Source organism: Stenella coeruleoalba (genome assembly GCF_951394435.1).
Source record: "Stenella coeruleoalba genome assembly, chromosome: 14".
NCBI classification, from domain to species: domain Eukaryota; kingdom Metazoa; phylum Chordata; class Mammalia; order Artiodactyla; family Delphinidae; genus Stenella; species Stenella coeruleoalba.
In genome coordinates, this window is record NC_137160.1 from 44,533,909 (window position 1) to 44,555,750 (window position 21,842).

The 21,842-nt window shown below is 35.8% G+C and overlaps 1 protein-coding gene across 1 annotated transcript; it reads left to right on the forward strand.

Moving 5' to 3' along the window:
* Positions 1 to 19,419: 19,419 nt before the first annotated feature.
* On the forward strand, positions 19,420 to 21,447 carry LOC307197268 (endogenous retrovirus group K member 5 Gag polyprotein-like; the record flags this gene model as incomplete). Its single annotated transcript, XM_079943034.1, has 2 exons — positions 19,420 to 20,105; positions 20,223 to 21,447. 2 exons carry the CDS (start codon positions 19,420 to 19,422, stop codon positions 21,445 to 21,447), a joined length of 1,911 nt encoding a protein of 636 aa, XP_079799160.1.
* Positions 21,448 to 21,842: the final 395 nt, after the last annotated feature.

Sequence of the window (21,842 nt, forward strand, 5' to 3'; positions counted from 1 at the left end):
TGTAGCATATGCTTAGACATAGCAATGCATAAAGGGCCATAGGGTCATTTGAGAGCTATCTTTCCATTTTGCAGAGACTATAAAACTCTCCTTTCTCCTACTATCCACAAAAAGGAAACAACAATCAAAATCACCTCCTAAGCCAGTGACTATATATTCTTTCCTTATTTTAGTACACAGCAGCCTGCCAACTCATTTTATTGGTCATAGTCTGTAAATTGGTTTTACAATTCTGCACCCTTTTCAGAAGTGATAAGGAAATAATGATTTCTATTGGAACTCTGAATTACTTTTTAGCATATCACAACTAAAATGTACATTTGCATGATTTTATATATGTTTGTATGTATATATATGTACTTACATATATAGAGATAGATATGTTTATTTACTGATTTTTTTGTGGACAGATGCCTTTAGTTAAAAGTAATACTTTTTCTTTGTTTAAATAACTTGGACTTTTGGTAAATTCTCTTCTGCAGGAACTCAGCCAACATATTCTGCAAGAAAAGCCAGTTTCCAAGAGGTCTTTAATTTAATGAAAGGTAATTCTTTAATGTCATTGAGATGGCCCCTCCAGATGAACACAATGGATTAACAATAATCAATTCAAATTAATTCTGTTCTTATTATAGAGTAGTTCATAAGATTGTATAGTTATAAGCAGACTCTAGTAGATGAATCACAATTTCTTGAATTTCAATAGACTATTTCACAGTTTGAAACAATTTTAAATGAATTTTAGTAATAGAAATAATATACTGTTCTGTCTTATACATACAAATGTATTGATAAACATCTATGGCAATTATGAATTGATGGGGAAAAAGTAAGCCAAATAAAACTTTCTTATTTAAAGATATAGTTTGAAATCACAACAGTCAGAATATTTGGAACAGATTTCTTTAACATCCTCCCAGCTGTTGCAAATATTCTGACCTCAAAGCCAGAAAGTTTTGGATGGAAAGTGTGGCTGATAAATGTGGGTAAGTGAGGGTCCTATCATTGCCTCTGTATTATCCAGCATACTGTCATCTACAATATGGGGCAATCAGATGTGAATATAGTCATTATGTAGGACACAGTCTCTGAGACTAATCAAGACCAATTAAATTCTGAAATTTAGGGCTATGTAGATAGTACATATATTGTAACAGATTCATCTAACGGAAAGCATTATAATAGACCCTTGGACCAGTTGACAGCTGTGAATATTTAAGATGAGTTCAAAGCAACTTAAAGACAATTATTTTTAAAAATGTTTAAATAAATAATTTGCATTTTTAGTAGAGATAGAACATGTTTTAATAGTCCTAACAATTTGTTTGAACAATCTTAATGAAGTCCTTTCAACAGTTTAAGAATCCTTTACATTACAATCCATACATCATAGATTCAAATTCTGAGATACTTCCAACATTTACCTGGTCCCAGGTCACAGTGGGTGGCACGTATTTCCCAAATTATTTCCACCAAAGATTTTAGCAAGTAGAGTGATTTTGGCTTGCATATGGTCTCACCAGTGGGCAAAATTAGTAATAAAATAAAAGGAAACTCCAGAAATATAGTTCTTATGGATTGAATGACATATTTCACTTGATTGGTCTGAGCACTGATTTCATTTTAGAAAGGCAAAAAGTTTATTTCTCACTCATGTAAATGTCCATTGAGGGTTGGCCTCATCTTTTTCTCCACATTGACTTTACCCAGGGGCTTAAGGCTGTCTGAAAACTAACTACATGAAATTTTGGAGGAGGAGAAAAAAGAAAAATGTCAAAATATGCCCTGTATCTTTAGGTTTCTCTTTTGAAGGAAAACCAATCACTTCCACACAAACTTCACTGGATAAAACAAGTTCAATGATAAGCAGAAGACCAATGGGATGAAGGTAAAATATGACTATGTATTTACATCTTATTCACTTGCTCTTATGTTAAACTGACATAAATGTGACCACAAATATAAACTTCACATCGACACAAACACGTATGTTATATATGCAGATTTCCTATCAGAAATCCCCTCTTAAACAACTGTTTGAAAAAAGATGCTTTAATATTCCTACCAAAGAACAAAAAGTTGTCTAATAAATATACTTCACATGAAATAATGGAACTATGATTGGATATATCTCTTGCCCCTTTTATTTTTGTATTAAGATAGAAAGAGTATGTGAACAGTACCTTCCCACCCCTGCATTTAAGCAGATGAATCTGCTGGTAAAACCACATTACTGTTCTATTCAGGGGGTCTACTTCTTCTCAGACATGAAAAGGACTGAAATCTCACAAGCAGAGGGATAAAAACATCATGCTTATATTAAATGTTATAAATAAATAAATTCACATACCTGTAAAGATAAATACAAACTTTTTTTAAAGGTAGAGAATAAAGGGGCAAGAGAAAAACCTTTGGTTTCTAGGAATGTCATATCCTAAAATTTCCATCTCATTATCCATTTTAAAATAAATCAAATAATAAGGCTTAATCTAGAGATTCTGTATTTGAATATATAGAGGGAATCTTTATGTTTTAAATTATCATGGCTTCTTCTTCAGCCTAGTCCAGGACGGGGAATGAGGAGGAAGAATGATTTCTTTGCCCAGGACAAGCCAATAATGACATCCTGGACAGGTAAAAGATTTCCTGGAGGTGGAATCTTTAAGAAAACTGCACAATGATGATACTACAGTGTGGCAGAGATGTACAATGAATATATGATTTTTTTCTTGTTCTTTTTGTAGGGAAGAAAGTAAAAAAAAAAAAAACTTTTTTTTTTTTTAACTATCCTTACAATTCAGTACTTTTACCACTATAGGCCTAGGTGTGCACTTTTTCCAATTCGACAGGATTTTGATGTGACCTTTTGATCTGGAGTCCTCTTCAAAGCCCAGGGAGATAGTCTCTCAGTATTTGTTTAACCCTTGACATTCTTTGAACTGTTTGTTCTACTTATAAATACCCTCCGAGTCTCTTTTTTAAAAATAATATTTGCATTTCAATATTTTTATTGTTTTCTTTGTGATATTTCCTTCACTTGGTTTTCAGGTCATTGTTTTATGTCTCAACAATAACTTTCCTCTCCTTTAATTCCTATACTGAATATTTTTTTTCAAAACCATTTTTAAGCTCAATAATGCATATATGTGTGTGTGTATACACACAAACACACACACACACACACACACACACACACACACACATCTTACTATATATAAGTTCTGGAGGATGAAAGTCCAAGATCAGGGTGCCAGCATGGTGGGCTTGGATATTTTATTTCACTGCATGTAACAGTTTGGGTTCTGCCTAGAAAACAGACCAGTCTAATGTATTTCAAGAATAAAGATACAATATAGGAAGGAAGGTTTACTTAAATATTGGAAAAGTGAGGAATGAAGTCTAGGGAAGGTACCAAAGATCAGAGCATCTGTGGCAGGAAGGTCAGGAAAGCAAAGATTTAGGAGTTCATCCTGAAACACCTAAGCTTTTGATTCGCAAAACGCATCAGGAAATTTCAGCCAGTCTTAAGAGTGCTGAGTGAGTTCCCAAGATGCCTCTACATTTGAAGTAGTGAAATGAATGATGATCAACTGCTTATCAAGAAGCAGTTGTGAATGTCATGGTTGTAACCTTTTCCATAAAGAACCTTCCTTCCATTGCACTTTCACAATCTCACTCAAGTTCCTCTCATGGAGAAAACTCTTAACTCAAAACCAAGCAGGCGAGAGGACTCTGGAAACCATAGCTCCAAAATGCAGAGGAGGTCCTAGATAGAGTGGTGGTGGTCCCAAGTTGAGGAAAGACAAGGGAGTAGTCTGTTTTCACATTCTAATTGTTTTACTTATTCCTTTTTTTCTCTGGTTGCTGGAGTCGTTTAAATCAGCTGCTATTTTGCTCTGTTTCCTGATTTGGGGCTCAAATGCTGGTAACTAATATGTTCTTAATAACACGAATTATGTAATATTGCTAAAATGACCATACTACTCAAGGCAATCTACAGATTCAATGCAATTCCTATCAAAATACCAGTGGCATTTTTCACAGAACTAGAATAAATAATTTTAAAATTTGTATGGAAACACAAAAGAACTCACATAGCCAAAGCAATCTTGAGAAAGAAGAACAGAGCTGGAGGGATCACACTCTGTGACTACAGACTATATTACAAAGATACAGTCATCTAAACAGTTTGGTACTGGCACAAAAACAGACATATAGATCAATGAAAAAGAATAGAGAACCCAGAAATGAACCAACTTATGTTCAAGTAATCTATGACAAAGGAGACAAGAATATCCAATGAGGAAAAGACAATCTCTTCAATAAGTGGTGCTGGAAAAACTGGACAGCTACATGTAAAAGAATGAAATTAGAATATTCTTTAACACTATATACAAAAAATAAAATCAAAATGGATTAAAGACCTAAATGTAAGACTGGAGACCATAAAACTCCTAGAAGAGAACATTGGCAGAACATTCTTTGCCACAACTCATAGTAATATTTTTTTCGATCTGTCTCCTAAGGCAAAAGAAAGGAAAACAAAAATAGACAAATGGGACCTAATTAAACTTAAAACCATTTGCACACCAAAGGAAACCATCAACAAAATGAAAATACAACCTATTGAAGGGGAGAAAATATTTGCAAATAATATGGCCAATAAGGGGTTAATATCCAAAATTTATAAACAGCTCATACAACTCAATATCAAAAAAAACAAAGAACCCAATTAAAAATGGGCAAGAAGACCTGAATAGACATTTTTCCGAAGAAAATCTACAGATGATCAACAAGCACATGCAAAAATGTTCAGTATTGCTAATTATCAGAGAAATGCAAATCAAAACCATGATGAGATATCATCTCACACCTGTCAATATGGCTATCATCAAAAAGTGTACAAATAACAATGTTGGTGAGGAAGTGAAGTACACTGTTGATGGGATTGTAAACTGGTGCAGCCACTATGGAAAACATTATGGAGGTTCATGAAAAAACTGAAAATAGAACTGTCATATGATCCAGTATTTCCATTACTGGTTATATATCTGAAGAAAATGAAAACACTAATTCAAAAAGATACATGCACCCCAATGTCCATAGCAGCATTATTTACAGTAGCCAAATATGGAAACAACCTAAATGCCCATCAACAGATGAATGGATAAAGGAAATGTAGTATGTACATAAAATGGAATATTACTCAGCCATAAAAAGAATGAAATTCTGTCATTTGCATCAATGTGGATGGACCTAGAGAGTACTATGCTTAGTGAAATAAGTCAGAGAAAGACAAATACTCCATGTTATCACTTATATATGTTATCACTCACAGATGTAGAGAGCACACTAGAGGTTACCAGTGGAGAGAGGGATGTAGGGAGGAGCAAGATAAGGGTAGGGGATTAAGAGGTACAAACTACTATGTATAAAATAGATAAACAAGAAGCATATATTGTTTGGCACAGGGAAATATAGCCATTATTTTATAAGTTCAAATGGAGTATAGTGTATAAAAATTTTGAATCACTATGTTGTACACCTGAAACTAATATGATATTGTAACTCAACTCTACCTTAAAAAGAGGAATTATATAATTTCTGAAAGGCTAAGAGGACTCTGGACCTTTGGAATCATGTTGCAAGGAGAGCCTGTTATTTGAGGAAAGTAATTTTTTTTTCTCAATGGATTTTGCATTCACCTAGCTTCTAGATTAGTAACCAATTTGGCCTTCTCTTTGTCAGTGACTAAATCAGCCTCCACTCCATGTCAGATCCACACAGAGCTGAATTTCCCTCTCACTTCAACATCGGTGCTGTATTCCTTGCCCTGGGCTCCAGTGCAACATTCTTGTGGACTCTGAAGACCATGAAGAAGGAAGCTGCACCCCAGTCCTCTCTCCAGAGCCCAAACAACTTTGACCTAACTCTTATCCAGTCAGCTTATGTTCACCAGAACTGCTTGGCTTAGAGAAAGTTTAGATTTGGAAGTTGGAGGGAAAGTGAACAGCAGTCTGGTTGCCATATTCCAAGATTAGCTCCTGAAATATGACTTTTTTCCTGGTGAAGTATTTTTAAAGGGAATAATAATTAATTAAAACCCTTTTAAAGAATAGGATATACACATGGAAACCACTAATTCAAAGATAATATGCCACACACTTGTTGGTTACTTGTTTAGAGAGCTTTTCTTAAAAACACTTTATATAGCATTCTCTCTAAATGTTGGGAATGACTGCTAATTATTTCTAAATATTATGTGTGTTGAAAAGAATGTATTTTATTATAAATTATGGTATTAAATAAAGACACAAATGGTGATCATACACATTTTCTTTTCATTTTAAGAAATTAGAAAATAAAACCAAAACACAGTACTTTATATTATGCTCTTTACTCTGATTTGACTTGAAATTCTTACATATATAGTATTAGTAGAATTATCTTGCCTTAATGTTTATTTACTGTCTACTAGAAGTATGTTATAGAGCAAATGCTAGAGTAATAATAAAAAAATCACAATTGAAGTACTATCAAAACCTTCCCTAAAATCTTACTTGTGAATGAAGGGTTAAAAAAAAGATTTAAAATAATTGTACTGATATTGCTTTTATATTGTAAATGACTAATGTGTGCAGTAAAGTTTTTTAAATGATGGCTGATGAAATGTTTGAACTATTAAAAGCCTGCAAATCTTATATGCCTCCCACTAGTGAAATTTAATGACAACTTCTCTGTTGAATTAGCTTGTTCAGTGAACAAATCTGAAATGCAACAATTATTCAAAAGCAATATGGTACATACAGTGACAATTTCATAAACAAGTAACGACTGTGAGAAAATTTTTCTATTATTATTTTTGATGTTTCAGAGTCAATCAACCTGGAACATTCAATTTTGTAAGGTTAAGTTTTGCATGACTTCCTTTCTCATAATTGTACCAACCTGGCTCTACAATAGTCATATGGGAATTGCTTATGCCTTGAAGCTTGTTCTTAATTGTAACTAACATCTTCTTTGAAACAGCAAGACAATGCCTTTTCATACTTCTATTAAATTATGGTAGACTTGGAATTCTCTAACCTCCATGAGCTAGTAGAGTATGATAAGTAGAATTCTAACTATACAGCTTGAATGATGGGGGGCAGTTTCTAACTCTCCGAGAGCTAAAAACTGTGTGACCTTAATAACACTGGGTAATATCTTTGAGGGTCAATATTTTTTATTTGTGAAATAGCTAACCACTTTGAGTATTGCTTTTTTCATTCATAAAATTTACTTTATTATTATTTTGTTGATTAAATGTTGTAATATATACCAGGTATGAGAAATATAGATGGCTCATGAATGGTTTTCTCAATAACAACAAAAAACTATATATGAGTGTAATTTCTATCAAATCTCAACCGATTAAGAAGAATTAGGCAGGGAGAGTTGCTAAAAAGGACATGCTTGGGGATAATGTGAGGAGGAGAGAAACTCAGAAACCTGAGATCACTCTCTGACATTTCTGCTAAATAGATTTAAACTGTGGGCAGATCACTTCACGGTTTTGTTTCTGATTTCTTTATAGTAACCTAAAGGGCTCAGGTTAGATGGTCACTTTAAAATCTTTATTTTTCTAACAATTCTAAATTCAATACACATTATAAATTAGTGAGGCATGCAGATATAGGTCACATTTGAATGTACACAGAATCTGGTATGTGAGAGTTTTTTACTATCCACTATAAGAAACTAGTGCTGTAAGGCTGATTACAGCAGCTGAATGTCACAGATATCTCATCAGAAATCATTCTTCTTTCATGCCGACTAAGTTCTAGATGCACTGTTACCAAAGAGACAATGGCTCCAACATGAGCATATGGGATGGTAATGGCACATTTGATGGTTATTCAGTCTGAGAATCAGAATGCCCAGTGCCTTCCCTTCTGGCAATTGGGTTAAGATGCTTTCTCCTCAGATCTAAGAGTCTTCTAGCTACTCTATTGTATGGTATCAGCAGGGATTCATGTTGGATCGAATATAGGTGGACACAAATTATCCTCAGTCTTGAAGCATTGAGTTTAATTGACAAGACACTGTGTGTTAAAAATTTCTCAATATATCATAAGGGGTTCCTTTGAATTCAGTCAAAGCACAATTAAAATTTTACTTTTAATAAGGAGTATAAAAACACAAAACTAGTCTTTCTTAAGTGAATTTCTTTTTATAACAGCTGTATTGAGGTATAATTCACATACCTCAGTTTTAAAATGTACAGTTCAGTGGTATATTCACATTAGTGTACCATCATCACTATAACCTAGAAACTCCATGCCACTTTTCAGTCCCTCCCCCATTCCCTGCTCCTCCTGGCCCCCAGCAACTACTAAGGTGCTTTCTGTCTCCATGGATTTGACTATTATGGAAATTTCATACAAGTGGAATGATACATTATGTGGCCTTTTGCATCTGGTTTCTATGATGTGTCATATTTTCAAGGTTAATCCATGTTGGAGCATATATCAGTACTTTCTTTTCATGGCTCTATAAAATTCCATTTTATGATATGCCACATTTTATTTATCCATTCATTAGTTGATGAACACTTGAGTTGTTTCACATTTGGCTATTATTTCAAAAAAGAATAACACCATGAACATTCATTCACAAGTTTTTGTGCGCACATGATTTCAATTCTCTTGTGTATATACCCAGGAGTGGAATTGCTGAGTCATGTTTAACTATTAGAGCAACTGCCAAATTGTTTCCCGAAGCAGCAGCACCATTTTATAGCTCTACAAGCACTGTGTGACTGTTCCAATTTGTCTAAATCCTTGCCAACAATTGCTGCTGGTTTGTTTTTGTTTTGTTTTGTTTTTATGTTATCCATCCTAGTTGGTGTGAAGAGGTATCTCATTGTGTCTTTGATTATTTGAAGTTCCCTAGTGACTAATGTTTATGAGCACCTTTTAATGTGATTATTGGCCATTTATCTATTCTTTGGAGAGATGTCAATTCAGGTGCTTTGTCCATTTTTGTTGTTGTAGGGCTGTTTGTCTTTTTATTGTTAAACATTTAAAAGTCCTTTATAAATTCTGGATTCAAGTCTCTTACAAGAAGTATGATTTGCAAATATTTTCTCATCCTGTGCGTTGTTTTTTTCAGTTTCTTTATAATATTTTTGAAATATAATTTTTTTATTTTAATGATGCTCAACTCATCTTTTTAATTGCTTTTGTTAATTATGCTTTTCGTGTCATATCTAAAAAACTATTGCCTAATCCAAGGTCATGAAAAGTTACTCCAATTTTTAAAAAATTTTATTTATTTATTTATTTATTTATTTTTGGCTGTGTTGGGTCTTTGTTGCTGCATGTGCACTTCCTTTAGTTGTGGTGAGCGGGGGCTACTCTTCATTGTGGTGCGCAGGCTTCTCATTGCGGTGGCTTCTCTTGTTGCGGAGCATGGGCTCTAGGCGCTTGGGCTTCAGTAGTTGTGGCACACGGGCTTGGTAGTTGCGGCTTGCGGGCTCTAGAGTGCAGGCTCAGTAGTTGTGGCACATGGGCTCAGTAGTTATGGCCCATGGTTTAGTTTAGTTGCTAAACCACAGGGTTTAGTTGCTCTGTGGCACATGGGATCTTCCTGGACCAGGGCTCGATCCCGTGTCCCCTGCATTGGCAGGTGGATTCTTAACCACTGTGCCACCAGGAATGTCCCAATGGTAACTTTCTCAGAGAAGATATTTTTAATTTTAATATGTCCACTTATAAATTTTTCCTTTTATGAATCATGCTTTCATTATTGTATCATGCTGTCAGAATTGTATTGTATCTGAAAACTAATTATCAAATTCAAGGTTACATAGATTGATTTCCTCCTATTTTTTCTTCTGTAGGTTTTATATTTATCTCTATGGCCCATTTTGCTAATTTTTCTAAAACTATATGAGTTATGTATATAAGTTTATTTTTTTTGCATACTGTTGTCCAATTTGTCCAGCACCATTTGTTCAAAAGACTATCCTTCCTCTGTTGAATTGCTTTTACCCTTTGTCAAAGATCAGTTGGATATATACTGGGTAGATCTATTTCTTGTGTCTCTATTTTGTTCCATTGATCTATGTATCTATTCTTTTTCTAATACCACATCGCATTGATTGCTGTAGATTTATGCTTGTCTTGAAGTCAAATAATGTCAGTCCTCCAATTTTCTGGGGTTCTTTTCAATGCTTTGATAGCTACTCTGAGTATTCTGCCTCTCTACATAAACTATGAAATCATTTAGTTCATATCTACAAAATAGCTTGCAGAGATTTTGTTGGGATTGTATTAATTCTACAGATCAAGTAGGGAAGAACTGACATCTTAAAAATATTAGATCTTCCAATCCACTAACATAGATTATTTTTACATTTATTTAGATCTTAATTACTCTCATGAGTTTTGTAGTTTTCTGCATATAGATATTTAGATTTATACCTAATCATTTCATTTTCTGGGTGCTATTATAAATTACATTTTTTAATTTTGAATTTCATTTGATTATTGTTGGTATATAGGAGAGCAATTAACTTTTGTAATAGAAACTTCTATCCTGCAAACTTGCTAAAGTCCTGTAAGTGTTATATTCACTTACAAGTTCCAGAAGATTTTTATTATTATTCTTTTTCATACAGAAAAAATAAAAATTAGCAAAATTTTATAGTATGCAGTAACTTTTAACAAAGATTTAACAAAAGGATGTAGCATAAAATAATGGCTAGCAACTTGGGTTTGAAATTATAAATCTATGACTCTGCAACTTAGTAATGTAATCTTTCTAGTCTTCAGTTGTCTCCATTGTAAAACAGGGATATTAATAACTATCTTATAAATTGTTATGATTATTAAGAAAATATATGTTTTTAGCACAATTCTAAAGAAGCAAAGTTTAAAGAAGCAAAAACAAATCATAGAATTTAAACAAAAATAATAAACTAAAATAAATATGTCATTTAAATATTGCTAAGTATTGACAGAATTAGGATATGTCAAAACCAAAATATATATATGGACGTATAACTAATTTAATACATACAGTAGTTGTATAAAAGAGTAACTCTTTTTTCCTCTCAATAAACTCTATCAATTTCAAATAGATCAAACAGTTATATGTATTTTTAAATCTAGAACATAAGATATAATATATATCCTAGTATAGAGAGAGAAATTGAGGAAATAGCGGATGTGGCCATTAGTCACAAAAGATGTATGCAAATATATAAAAATAAAATTTTTATATCAAAAAATAAATTCGAAAGATACATTAAAAACTACACAATCCAGTAATAGTTTGATAAAGTGCTGATCTGTATATGACATCACTTGTAGCAGTTTCGATATGTATGGACATGTGTATGAAGTTAATGAGAAACACTTTTTCTATTGCCCACCAAATAAACGGTTTACACATGGCCTGAGGGACTTCTTGGCATATTTCACTTTTCAGAGGGAGGCACGGTGACCCAGACCAGTAAATAGGCTTTTCTGTTAAACAGACAACATGTCTTTCAGATTCGTTTGGAACGTTGGCTTAGTTTTATATGTAGCACAGTGAGTATAAAATAAAATGAATAAAAAAAAAAAAGGGCTTCCCTGGTGGCGCAGTGGTTGAGAGTCCGCCTGCCGATGCAGGGGACATGGGTTCATGCCCCGGTCCAGGAAGATCCCACATGCCGCAGAGCGGCTGGGCCCGTGAGCCATGGCTGCTGAGCCTGCGTGTCCGGAGCCTGTGCTCCGCAACGGGAGAGGCCACAGCAGTGAGAGGCCCACGTACCGCAAAAAAACAAAAACAAAAAAACAAACAAAAAAAACTGACCAAACGTCTTCTTTGGGGAAAACAACTGTAAAAGGAAAAATAGTTATAATGTATATAAAAGCAAAATTAGCCCTGCTAAAGTTCTCCTTTAAGGTACAGTAACACAAAACACAGAATGAGAGAGGGAAGCCTTCCCCCTTGGCCAGAATCCTTTATACACGTTGGTACTGTGCACCCAGTACATCAGAGATGTGGGAGCAGTGGAGACCAAGGTGCCCTGTGGACCTGCAGCAATCTTAAGACACTTGTAAGACTCCCTTCTGATGACTCTGACAAGCACCTCTCTGAGGGAGAGAATTTATAGGGGACTAAGTGACATCATTTAATATGCACTTAAATGAGACAAGACAATATAATATGTATTATTAATTGATTTACTGTTTCTATTTGTGCCCACAGAATTGTACAATCTGAGTAAATTCTGTTTTCTAAAAGAAAGGAGATAAGTTTACATAAATATTTCATAGGGGAGGAAAGAAAGAAATGGCTAGATATTATGTCACAAATTATAAATTAAAGAAATGTATAGATTTAGTAACAATTAATAGAAACGCAATTAAAAGACTTCTCTAGCACAATCTGAAAATGCATTAAAGTAGCTAAAGTAAACGAAAGTGATAAAAAACCAACACTGCCAAGATTACTGATGACACTCAAATTTGGTTCACTCTTTCCGGAGAGCAAACACATATGTTACAAAAGCTAAAACTGCTCACATTTTGCCTAGTAAATTTTACTGTATGCATCCGAAATAGCTTATAATGGATTTTATTAAAAGTATAATGTATTCATAGATCCAAAGATAGTACTGTTTGTAATATTCTAAGATCAACACAACAGTACAGAAACACCCATGCATCTTGTGATCAACAACGGTATTCCATAAACACTGAAGTCCACAGGAAAAAATCATTGCATTATTTCTTCACATTCTGCAGTGTGTAGTGTATTATGCCAACCTGGAATGGTATCTATGTTGTCTCACAGCCAGGTGGTTTTCAAACGGCCTTGAATTAATATACACAGGAATAATAAGAGTGCTGTGACATTGGAATATGTATTTTTGAATACTGATGATTTTATTTTCTTAAGATCTGTCATGAAAATGCAGTTCAAATCCTGTGCCAGTTACCACAGAAAACAATTCCATGGAATGATCACCTTGTGATGCCACTTGATGAGGGTCACTCAGGTATGTAACACATTCAATTTGCTAAAATCAACTTAAATACATGCTGTGAATTAAGATGTGATGTACGCTGTAATGGTTATATTTTAACAGCTTTAATTATGCCTCATTTCTAGAAAGATTCCTGCAAGTCAAAATAAAGTACTAATGCAATAAAAAAATAATTTCTTCTGATAAATCAAAATAGACAAGAACTCTACCCTGGAGAACAGATGCCTCCTGCCTCCTTCCCCTCTGCTCTTGAGCAGAAGAGGTTCATTGCTCCACTAGTCATTCAAAAGGAGGACAGAAAGTGTTGTTTCAGAGCTGGTGTGGATAAAATAATGTTTCTGGCTTTTACATTATGTGCCATATGCTACCTTATGATAGGACACCAAACACTGGATGGACAACAAAACAACTTGATATGATAAAGGAAGACAGGTAATGGTCAGATAGCATGTCCCTCATAAGCTGAATTCTTTAACACTTGTCAACACAGGTATAAGAAAATTGACATGCTCATTTATACCACATTAACATCTGTTGGCACAGTCCACAGGAAAATAAAAATCAGTGTGAGAAACTAGGTGATTATATGTGACAATGTAGAAAGTATTTGTCATCTTTAGTCATTGTCTTTTGAAGTTGTATTTATTTTGTTGTTTTGAAATAAAGTATCAAATTAAACTCAGAGGAGTGGGTCTTTTTATAGTGACTATATTTTCAGTTGAGATAAAAATAGTTTGTGATCTGAATTGTCCAATAAGATGACTAAAGTCAGAGACCCAAAGGGCATTTAATCCAAATGAGCAGAAGCCTGAGGGATCTCTCTTTTAATTGCACCATTCCCACTTTCAGAGACATTCAGGTGGCACATAGAATCACATACTCTGTCCTTTCTGCTCTCATACATTCCATTCTTAGAGTTGAGTTGGGAGAAATAACATCTTGTGTTTTAGAGTCAACTCTGTCACAGAAATGATCGAATTGTTTCTATTCTTAGAATTAGTCTAAATAAAATAACTTTTAAGTGACAAAGTTCTAGGTAACAATTTCAATGCCAAAAGCATCAGGAGTCATTTATAGTTATAAATCAGAGCCATGATTCCAATTGTTGGTTCTGAATTCCAAATCTTTGTCAGCACAGACACGGAAAGCAGATAAATGTACATGTGCTTCTTACACATACATCTTGGAGAAAACAGATCTAAGACTGAGTTGAGCATGTGATTTTGACATAATAGTGAACATTTTAATAACTTATTTTACTCAACATGTTTTTGCTATTCCCACAGAATCCTTCATATAAATTTGGTAATTGTTCACTTAGAAAATTCTGCAGACATCAATTTGCAACTTCTGGAATTAAATTTATCAAAACAACTGGGAAACTATTTGACAGGCAACAGGAAGAGAGGAAGAGTGCTTGGCATATTCTGTTGTTGGAAAAATGATGCATACAAAAATAATAAGATGTGGTTTCTACAAGGAGTCATCAAGATGAGAATTTCATACTCCAGTAAAATTCAATAAAAATATTTCCACTATTTTTGCAAGTTGAGTAATTAAATTAAGCACTCTTTTCAGCAAGAGAGCACCTAGCATTTTAAAATAAATTCAAGTCTCCAAGCTCTGATGAATTACAATAAAATGCAGTATAATAATTTTTTGTTTTAAAAGCCAATGTCCTAGCCCCACATGAAGGGACTTATACGCAGTATATCACTGGTTTTTGATTATAGGTGCATTGGATATTCTCTTTAATGAATACGTTTTTAATAATAAAAATATGCTTCTATCATTTTAATTTTAATCATGAAGTGTTCATGGGCTCCAGGATTCCTGACTGGGTTACATGGCTAAACATAAAAACAACTTATTCATAATCTCTAGAGCAGCAATTATTCAGTTGAAATAATCCTTATAAGAAAGCTAAAAAACTGATCTAAATATCAAATAAAAATAGCTCTATTGAGTCAGTGCCCCCATCCCTTCCAACATATATCTATATTCTTTCTCTCTCTCAAATACAGGTGTGCATGTATATATATGCATAAATCATGACAGATTTTATTTTATTATTTTTTAACATCTTTATTGGAGTATAATTGCTTTACAATGGTGTGTTGGTTTCTGCTTTATAACAAAGTAAATCAGCTATACATATAACCCCATATCTCCTCCTTCTTGGTCTCCCTTCCACCATCCCTATCCCATCCCTCTAGGCGGTCACAGAGCACAGAGTGGATCTCCCTGTGCTAGGTGGCTGCTTCCCACAGGCTATTTACTTTACATTTGGTAGTGTATATATGTCCATGGCACTCTCTCACTTCGTCCCAGCTTACGCTTCCCCCTCCCCACGTCCTCAAGTCCATTCTCTATGTCTGCGTCTTTATTCCCTGCCCACAGGTTCTTCAGAACCTTTTTTTTTTTTTTTAGATTCTATATATATGTGTTAGCATACGGTATTTGTTTTTCTCTTTCTGACTTACTTCATCCTGTATGACAGTCTCTAGGTCCATCCACCTCGCTACAAATAACTCAATTTCATTTCTTTTTATGGCTGAGTAATATTCCATTACATATATGTGCCACATCTTCTTTATCCATTCATCTGTAAACGGGCACTTAGGTTGTTTCCGTGTCCTGGCTATTGTATGTAGAGCTGCAATGAACATTGTGGTACATGACTCTTTTTGAATTATGGTTTTCTCAGGGTATATGCCCAGTAGTGGGATTGCTGGGTCATATGGTAGTTCTATTTTTAGTTTTTTAAGGAACCTCCATACTGTTCTCCATAGTGGCTGTATCAGTTTACATTCCCACCAACAATGCAAGAGGGTTCCCTTTTCTCCAAACCCTCTCCAGCATTCATTGTTTGTAGATTTTTTGACAATGGCCATTCTGACTGGTTTGAGGTGATACCTCATTGTAGTTTTGATTTGCATTTTCTAATGATTAGTGATGTTGAGCATCGTTTCATGTGTTTGTTGGCAATCTGTATATCTTCTTTGAAGAAATGTCTATTTAGGTCTTCTGCCCATTTCTGGATTGGGTTTGTGTTTTCTTGATATTGAGCTGCATGAGCTGTTTGTATATTTTGGAGATTAATCCTTTGTCAGTTGCTCCATTTGCAAATATTTTCTCCCATTCTGAGGGTTGTGTTTTAGTCTTGTTTATGGTTTCCTTTGCTGTGAAAAAGCTTGTAGTTTCATTAGGTCCCATCTGTTTATTTTTGCTTTTATTTCCAATTCTCTAGGAGGTGGGACAAAAACGATCTTGCTGTGATTTATGTCATGGAGTGTTCTGCCTATGTTTTCCTCTAAGAGTTTTAGAGTGTCTGGCCTTATATTTAGGTCTTTACTCCATAAGGAGTCTATTTTTGTGTATGGTGTTAGGGAGTGTTCTAATTTCATCCTTTAACATGTAGCTGTCCAGCTTTCCCAGCACCAGTTATTGAAGAGGTTGTCTTTTCTCCATTGTATACTCTTGCCTCCTTTGTCATACATTAGGTGACCATACGTGCGTGGGCTTATCTCTGAGCTTTCTATTCTGTTCCATTGATCTATGTTTCTGTTTTTGTGCCAGTACCATACTGACTTTATTACCTTAGCTTTGTAGTACAGTCTGAAGTCAGGGAGCCTGATTCCTCCAGCTCCATTGTTCTTTCTCAATATTGCTTTGGCTTTGGGGTCTTTTGTGTTTCCATACAAACTGTGAATCTTTTTGTCCTAGTTCTGTGAAATATGCCATTGCTAGTTTGATAGGGATTGTACTGAACCTGTAGATTGCTTTGGGTAGTAGAGTCATTTTCACAATGTTGATTCTTCCAATCCAAGAACATTGTATATCTCTCCATCTGCTTGTATCATCTTTAATTTCTTTCATCAGTGTCTTATAGTTTTCTGCATACAGGATTTTGTCTCCTTAGGTAGGTTTACTCCAAGGGATTTTATTCTTTTTGTTGCAGTGGTAAATGGGAGTGTTTCCTTAATTTATCTTTCAGATTTTTCATCATTAGTGTATAGGAATGCAAGAGATTTCTGTGAATTAATTTTGTATCCTGCTACTTTACCAAATTCATTGATTAGCTCTAGTAGTTCTCTGGTAGCATCTTTAGGATTCTCTACGTATAGTATCATGTCATCTGCAAACAGTGATAGTTTTACTTCTTTTCTGATCTGGATTCCTTTTATTTCTTTTTTTTCTCTGATTGCTGTGGCTAAAACTTACAAAACTATGTTGAATAATATTTGTGAGAGTGAGCAACCTTGTTTTGTTCCTGATCTTCATGGAAATGGTTTCAGTTTTTCACCACTGAGGATGATGTTGGCTGTGGGTTTGTCATATAAGGCCTTCATTATGTTGAGGTAAGTTCCCTCTATGCCTACTGTCTGGAGGGTTTTTATCATAAATGGGTATGAATTTTGTCAAAAGCTTTTTCTGCATCTATTGAGATGATCATTTTGTTTTAATTCTTCAATTTGTTAATATGGTGTATTACATTGATTGATTTGTGTATAACAAAGAATCCTTGCATTATTGGGATAAACCCTGTTGGGAGCCGTATAGGAAGTGCTTTTGAGTCTCAGCACGGACAAGACCTATAGTGCCAAGCAAAGCTGGTGCTGTCAGGTGTAAATATGGAAAAGCAAAGTTCTCGTTTGCAGGGCTTCCTGCCTCCTGGTGGCTGGTGCCGTGCAATTGGCCTCTCTTGCCCAGTGCTGTAAGCTGGGCCCTCTCTGGAGGAGAAACCTGGGTTCCCGAAGACATGTGATCAGAGCCGGGGCCCCGCCAGTTGGCGAGGGAATCCCAGGGCAGGTGCTGGGCGTGGAGGCCACGGGGGCATAGGCTACCAAGGTGACAGAAAACTGACCTTCTCTGGGGGCGCTGCACCTCGCTCACTCGCACACCTAACATCTCCCTGCTTGGCCCCGGAGGATGGCTGGTTAGCCAAAGACGGGTAAGATTCCTCAGGGAAGGAACAACCTAAGACAGGCACAGTCGCAGAGGGGCCATCAGGAGAGAACTTGGGGGCCAACAGAGGTGGGGCATAGACCCTCACCCCCCCAACTTTGCAGGAGCCTGAACCCTCACCCCTTTTGAGAGAGGTCTCTTGCCCCCATGGCTGCTTCGCTTCCCACGCCCAGCTCAGATGAGAACCCAGGTAGCAGACCAGAGACCTGGCCAATGGCAACTGCTCTTCCACCACAGCAGGGCTCTGTTTCCCATTTCCTCCGTGAACCATAGCTTTTCTCTGTGTTTTTCCCTGCCTTTGCCTAAGGTGATTTTTATAGGATTGCTATTGGTGTTGGGAAAAATGTATAGTTTTAATGCAGGGGTTTAGGAAAGACCCCAATTTAGGGTAAAAACCAAGAGGAGGATTATAGCTACTTTGGCTCCTTTAATGATTATATTTGTTGGGGAAATACAATGGTGGGAACATTTCTGCAGCAGCTTTGTACTTTAAAAGAAAAATTGCAAGAGTTATGGCCTCCCAGTGGAGTTATAAACATGCTGGGAAATACCTGGGTATGGTGACAAGGTTTTATGCAACAGTGGGTTTAATCAATGAGCTTACGGTACAATGTCCGCTCCCATGGTTTTTTAGAAGTATAAAAAATGATGTGTATTGTTTTGATTGTTTTGATTACTATTGTAGGTTAGGAAATTTTTGGCTATGGTGGTGGGAAGGTTTTATGCTACAGTGGGTACATAATAAATTAGAGTAGGCTACTTGGTAGCCTTTTATAAGTAAAATTGTTTTTTGTATAATTTAGTGCCTTGTTTTGATTATAAAGGTAGAAGAAAATAGTCTATAAATATTTACAATTGTTAAAAGAATAATGTGCTTGAGTTTGTGCTTTGAATAGTTGGCTGATTGAACAAGAACATATAGGTACAAGAACATCTAATTTTCTAAAGAAGACAATGAAACCACAGACTGTGTTCCTGACGTAGATGTGACCAACATGTGACTAACCACAGGAGAAGAAAGAAACTCTGGGCGATGGGAAAATTACCTAACCTGTTTTAATCAATCTGCTGATGTAAATTACCTTTGTTTTGTGGCCTATGTGGGGGAATTTTTGGCGTGGGAATGAGAATGTTAAATTTGAAAATGAGATCACTTTATAGTATAAAAGCTTTTGGAATCTTGAAAATAAATTTGTCAGATCCTTGCATCCTCTGAGGTGTACTGAGTTCTGTCCACGCCGACTCCGTCTTCTCCTTTGGGTGAATCCTGTTCAGCTGGGGCTGGTCCCCGGCAAGTGGCGCCCGAACAGGGACCTGAAGGGGTAAGTATTATTTCTTTTTCGGACGGATAGGAGTCTCACCGTAGGGTGCTGCAGACCCCCAGTTAAAGGAGAACTGGTTAGGAAGGTGAGTAAGGCGGTGTCAAGATGGGACACGCTGAGTCCAAAGAGAGGCTCTTATTTATTGATATAGTTAAACATATGATAAATGGAAGAGGAATTAAGGTAACTAATAAGCAATTAACTCAGTTTTTTCAGTTTGTACAGGAACAATGTCCTTGGTTTCCAGAAGAGGGAACAGTTAATATAGAAACCTGGCAAAAAGTGGGGCAAACTTTGCAAGTATATTACAGTCATTTTGGACCTGAGAAGGTTCCAGTAGATACTTTTACTTTATGGAACCTTATTAGAGAGAGCATTGCTCCCTTGCCTGAAGGTCAAAAGACCCCATATAAATATCCTGCAGAAGTAATAGATGAATGTACTCCGTTACTTTCTCCAAAAACATCAAAAGGAACTGAGGTCTTGGCTACAGCTTTAAAAGGTTGTAACCTTAACGATAATGATTCAGAGGAGGAAACTGAGTCACCTATTGATAATAAGTTTAATTTGTTAAAAAACCCTCCTTTTGATGATGAATTGCCTCCTGCAGATCAGGATGATTTAGATGCTGCTGCATATGATTATGAAAGAAGGAAGTATGAACCTCATGATGCTTTTTCAATACAAGAAACTAAGAAAAATAGGCCTAAATTACAGGATATGCGCCCTTTGGGTCGTTTACCGACCGCCCCACCAGCACCTTTAAGTTCTTCACTTCCCCCTTTAAAAGGGTCAGGGCATTCAATTTTAAATGTTGGGGGCCTACCGCCTCCACCACCTTTTAAGGCCAAGGGCCCACCACCTCCACCACCTTTTAATAATAATCAAGGCAAAAATAAAAAGCATAGGAGAATAAACGGTGAAGATGATGATTATGCTTTTGCAGCCTGTTTTCCAGTTATTTTTGATGATTTTGATGATGATGATGCGGTATATTGGGAACCCTTACCTTTAAAACTTTTAAAAGAGCTTAAAAAGGCCTGTATAGATTATGGACCGTTAGCGCCTTATACTATGACTCTTATAGATGCCTTAGCAAATAGATGGATGACTCCATATGACTGGATTCAGGTTACCAAGGCCTGTTTATCGGGAGGACAATATTTACTTTGGAAGGCAGAATATGAGGAACAGGTGGCTAAACAAAATGCTTTAAATAAGAAATGGGATAAATTTAATATTACTAAAGATATGTTATTAGGTCAAGGAGAATATGACTCAACCCAACAGCAGATGCATATGGGAAAGGAGGCCTTATGGCAAATAACTACATGTGCAGTGAATGCCTGGAAGTCTTTGCCTTTGACTCCAGGAAAAGCTTCCATTTTAACAGATCTAAGACAAAAGCCTGAAGAACCATATGAAGATTTTGTTTCTCGCTTGTTAACAGAGATAAAACGAGTAATAACTGATGAGGATGCAGCTAGCATGTTAGCTAAACAATTAGCCTTTGAAAATGCCAATCCTGTTTGTCAGAATTTAATTCGACCAATTAGAAAAACTGGCAGCATTTTAGATTTTATTAAACAGTGTTCTGATGTGGGTCCCTCTTATATGCAAGGGATTGCTCTGGCAGCCGCTCTAAAAGGAGAAACACTTCCTCAATGTATGATGAATATGGTTCAAAAAACAAAAAACCCTAAGGGATTAAAAGGAAATAATTGTTTTGCTTGTGGAAGTGCAGGTCATTTTAGTAGGGAATGTCCCAATAAAAATATACCTCCAGCAGGCCCTGTTAGAATGATATCTCCTGGTAATGTTGGGGTCCCAAAGACTCCTTGCCAAAGATGTGGGAAAGGAAATCATTGGACTAAATTGTGTCGGAGTAAATATCATAAGGACGGACACATTCTTCCCCCTAATGGGGTTTCTGCAGTGCCTCAGGCTGGAGCTCAGATGCCAATAACTAATTCGGGAAACTTACTTCGGGCCCAACCCCGGGCCCAACAAACAATAGGGGCCATTCACCAGACGCTCAATCCCTTTCTTCCCTCAGGGGAATCGATGAATTGTTTAGGGCCACCCCAGGCAGCGCAGGATTGGACCTCTGTGCCACCTCCGCAACAATATTAACTCCTGACTCTCCAGTTATAAAAATACCAACTGGGATTAAAGGTCCATTGCCCCCAGGAGTAATGGGTTTAATTATTGGTAGGAGTTCAACTTCCTTATCTGGCTTAACAGTTTTGCCTGGAGTAGTTGACTCTGATTATACAGGAGAAATTCAAATAATGGTGGCTCCCTCTAATAAGACGCAGCAAATTTATGTAGGACAAAGAATAGCACAATTGTTATTGCTACCATATTATAAGACAGGAAAGAATGTAATTCAAGAAACTAGGAATGAGAAAGGATTTGGCTCCAGTGATATGGCATTTTGGATTCAAGAGATTACCAGAAATAGACCTATGAAAATTTTAAAAATTAATGGAAAAAATATTCAAGGTTTATTAGACACAGGTGCAGAT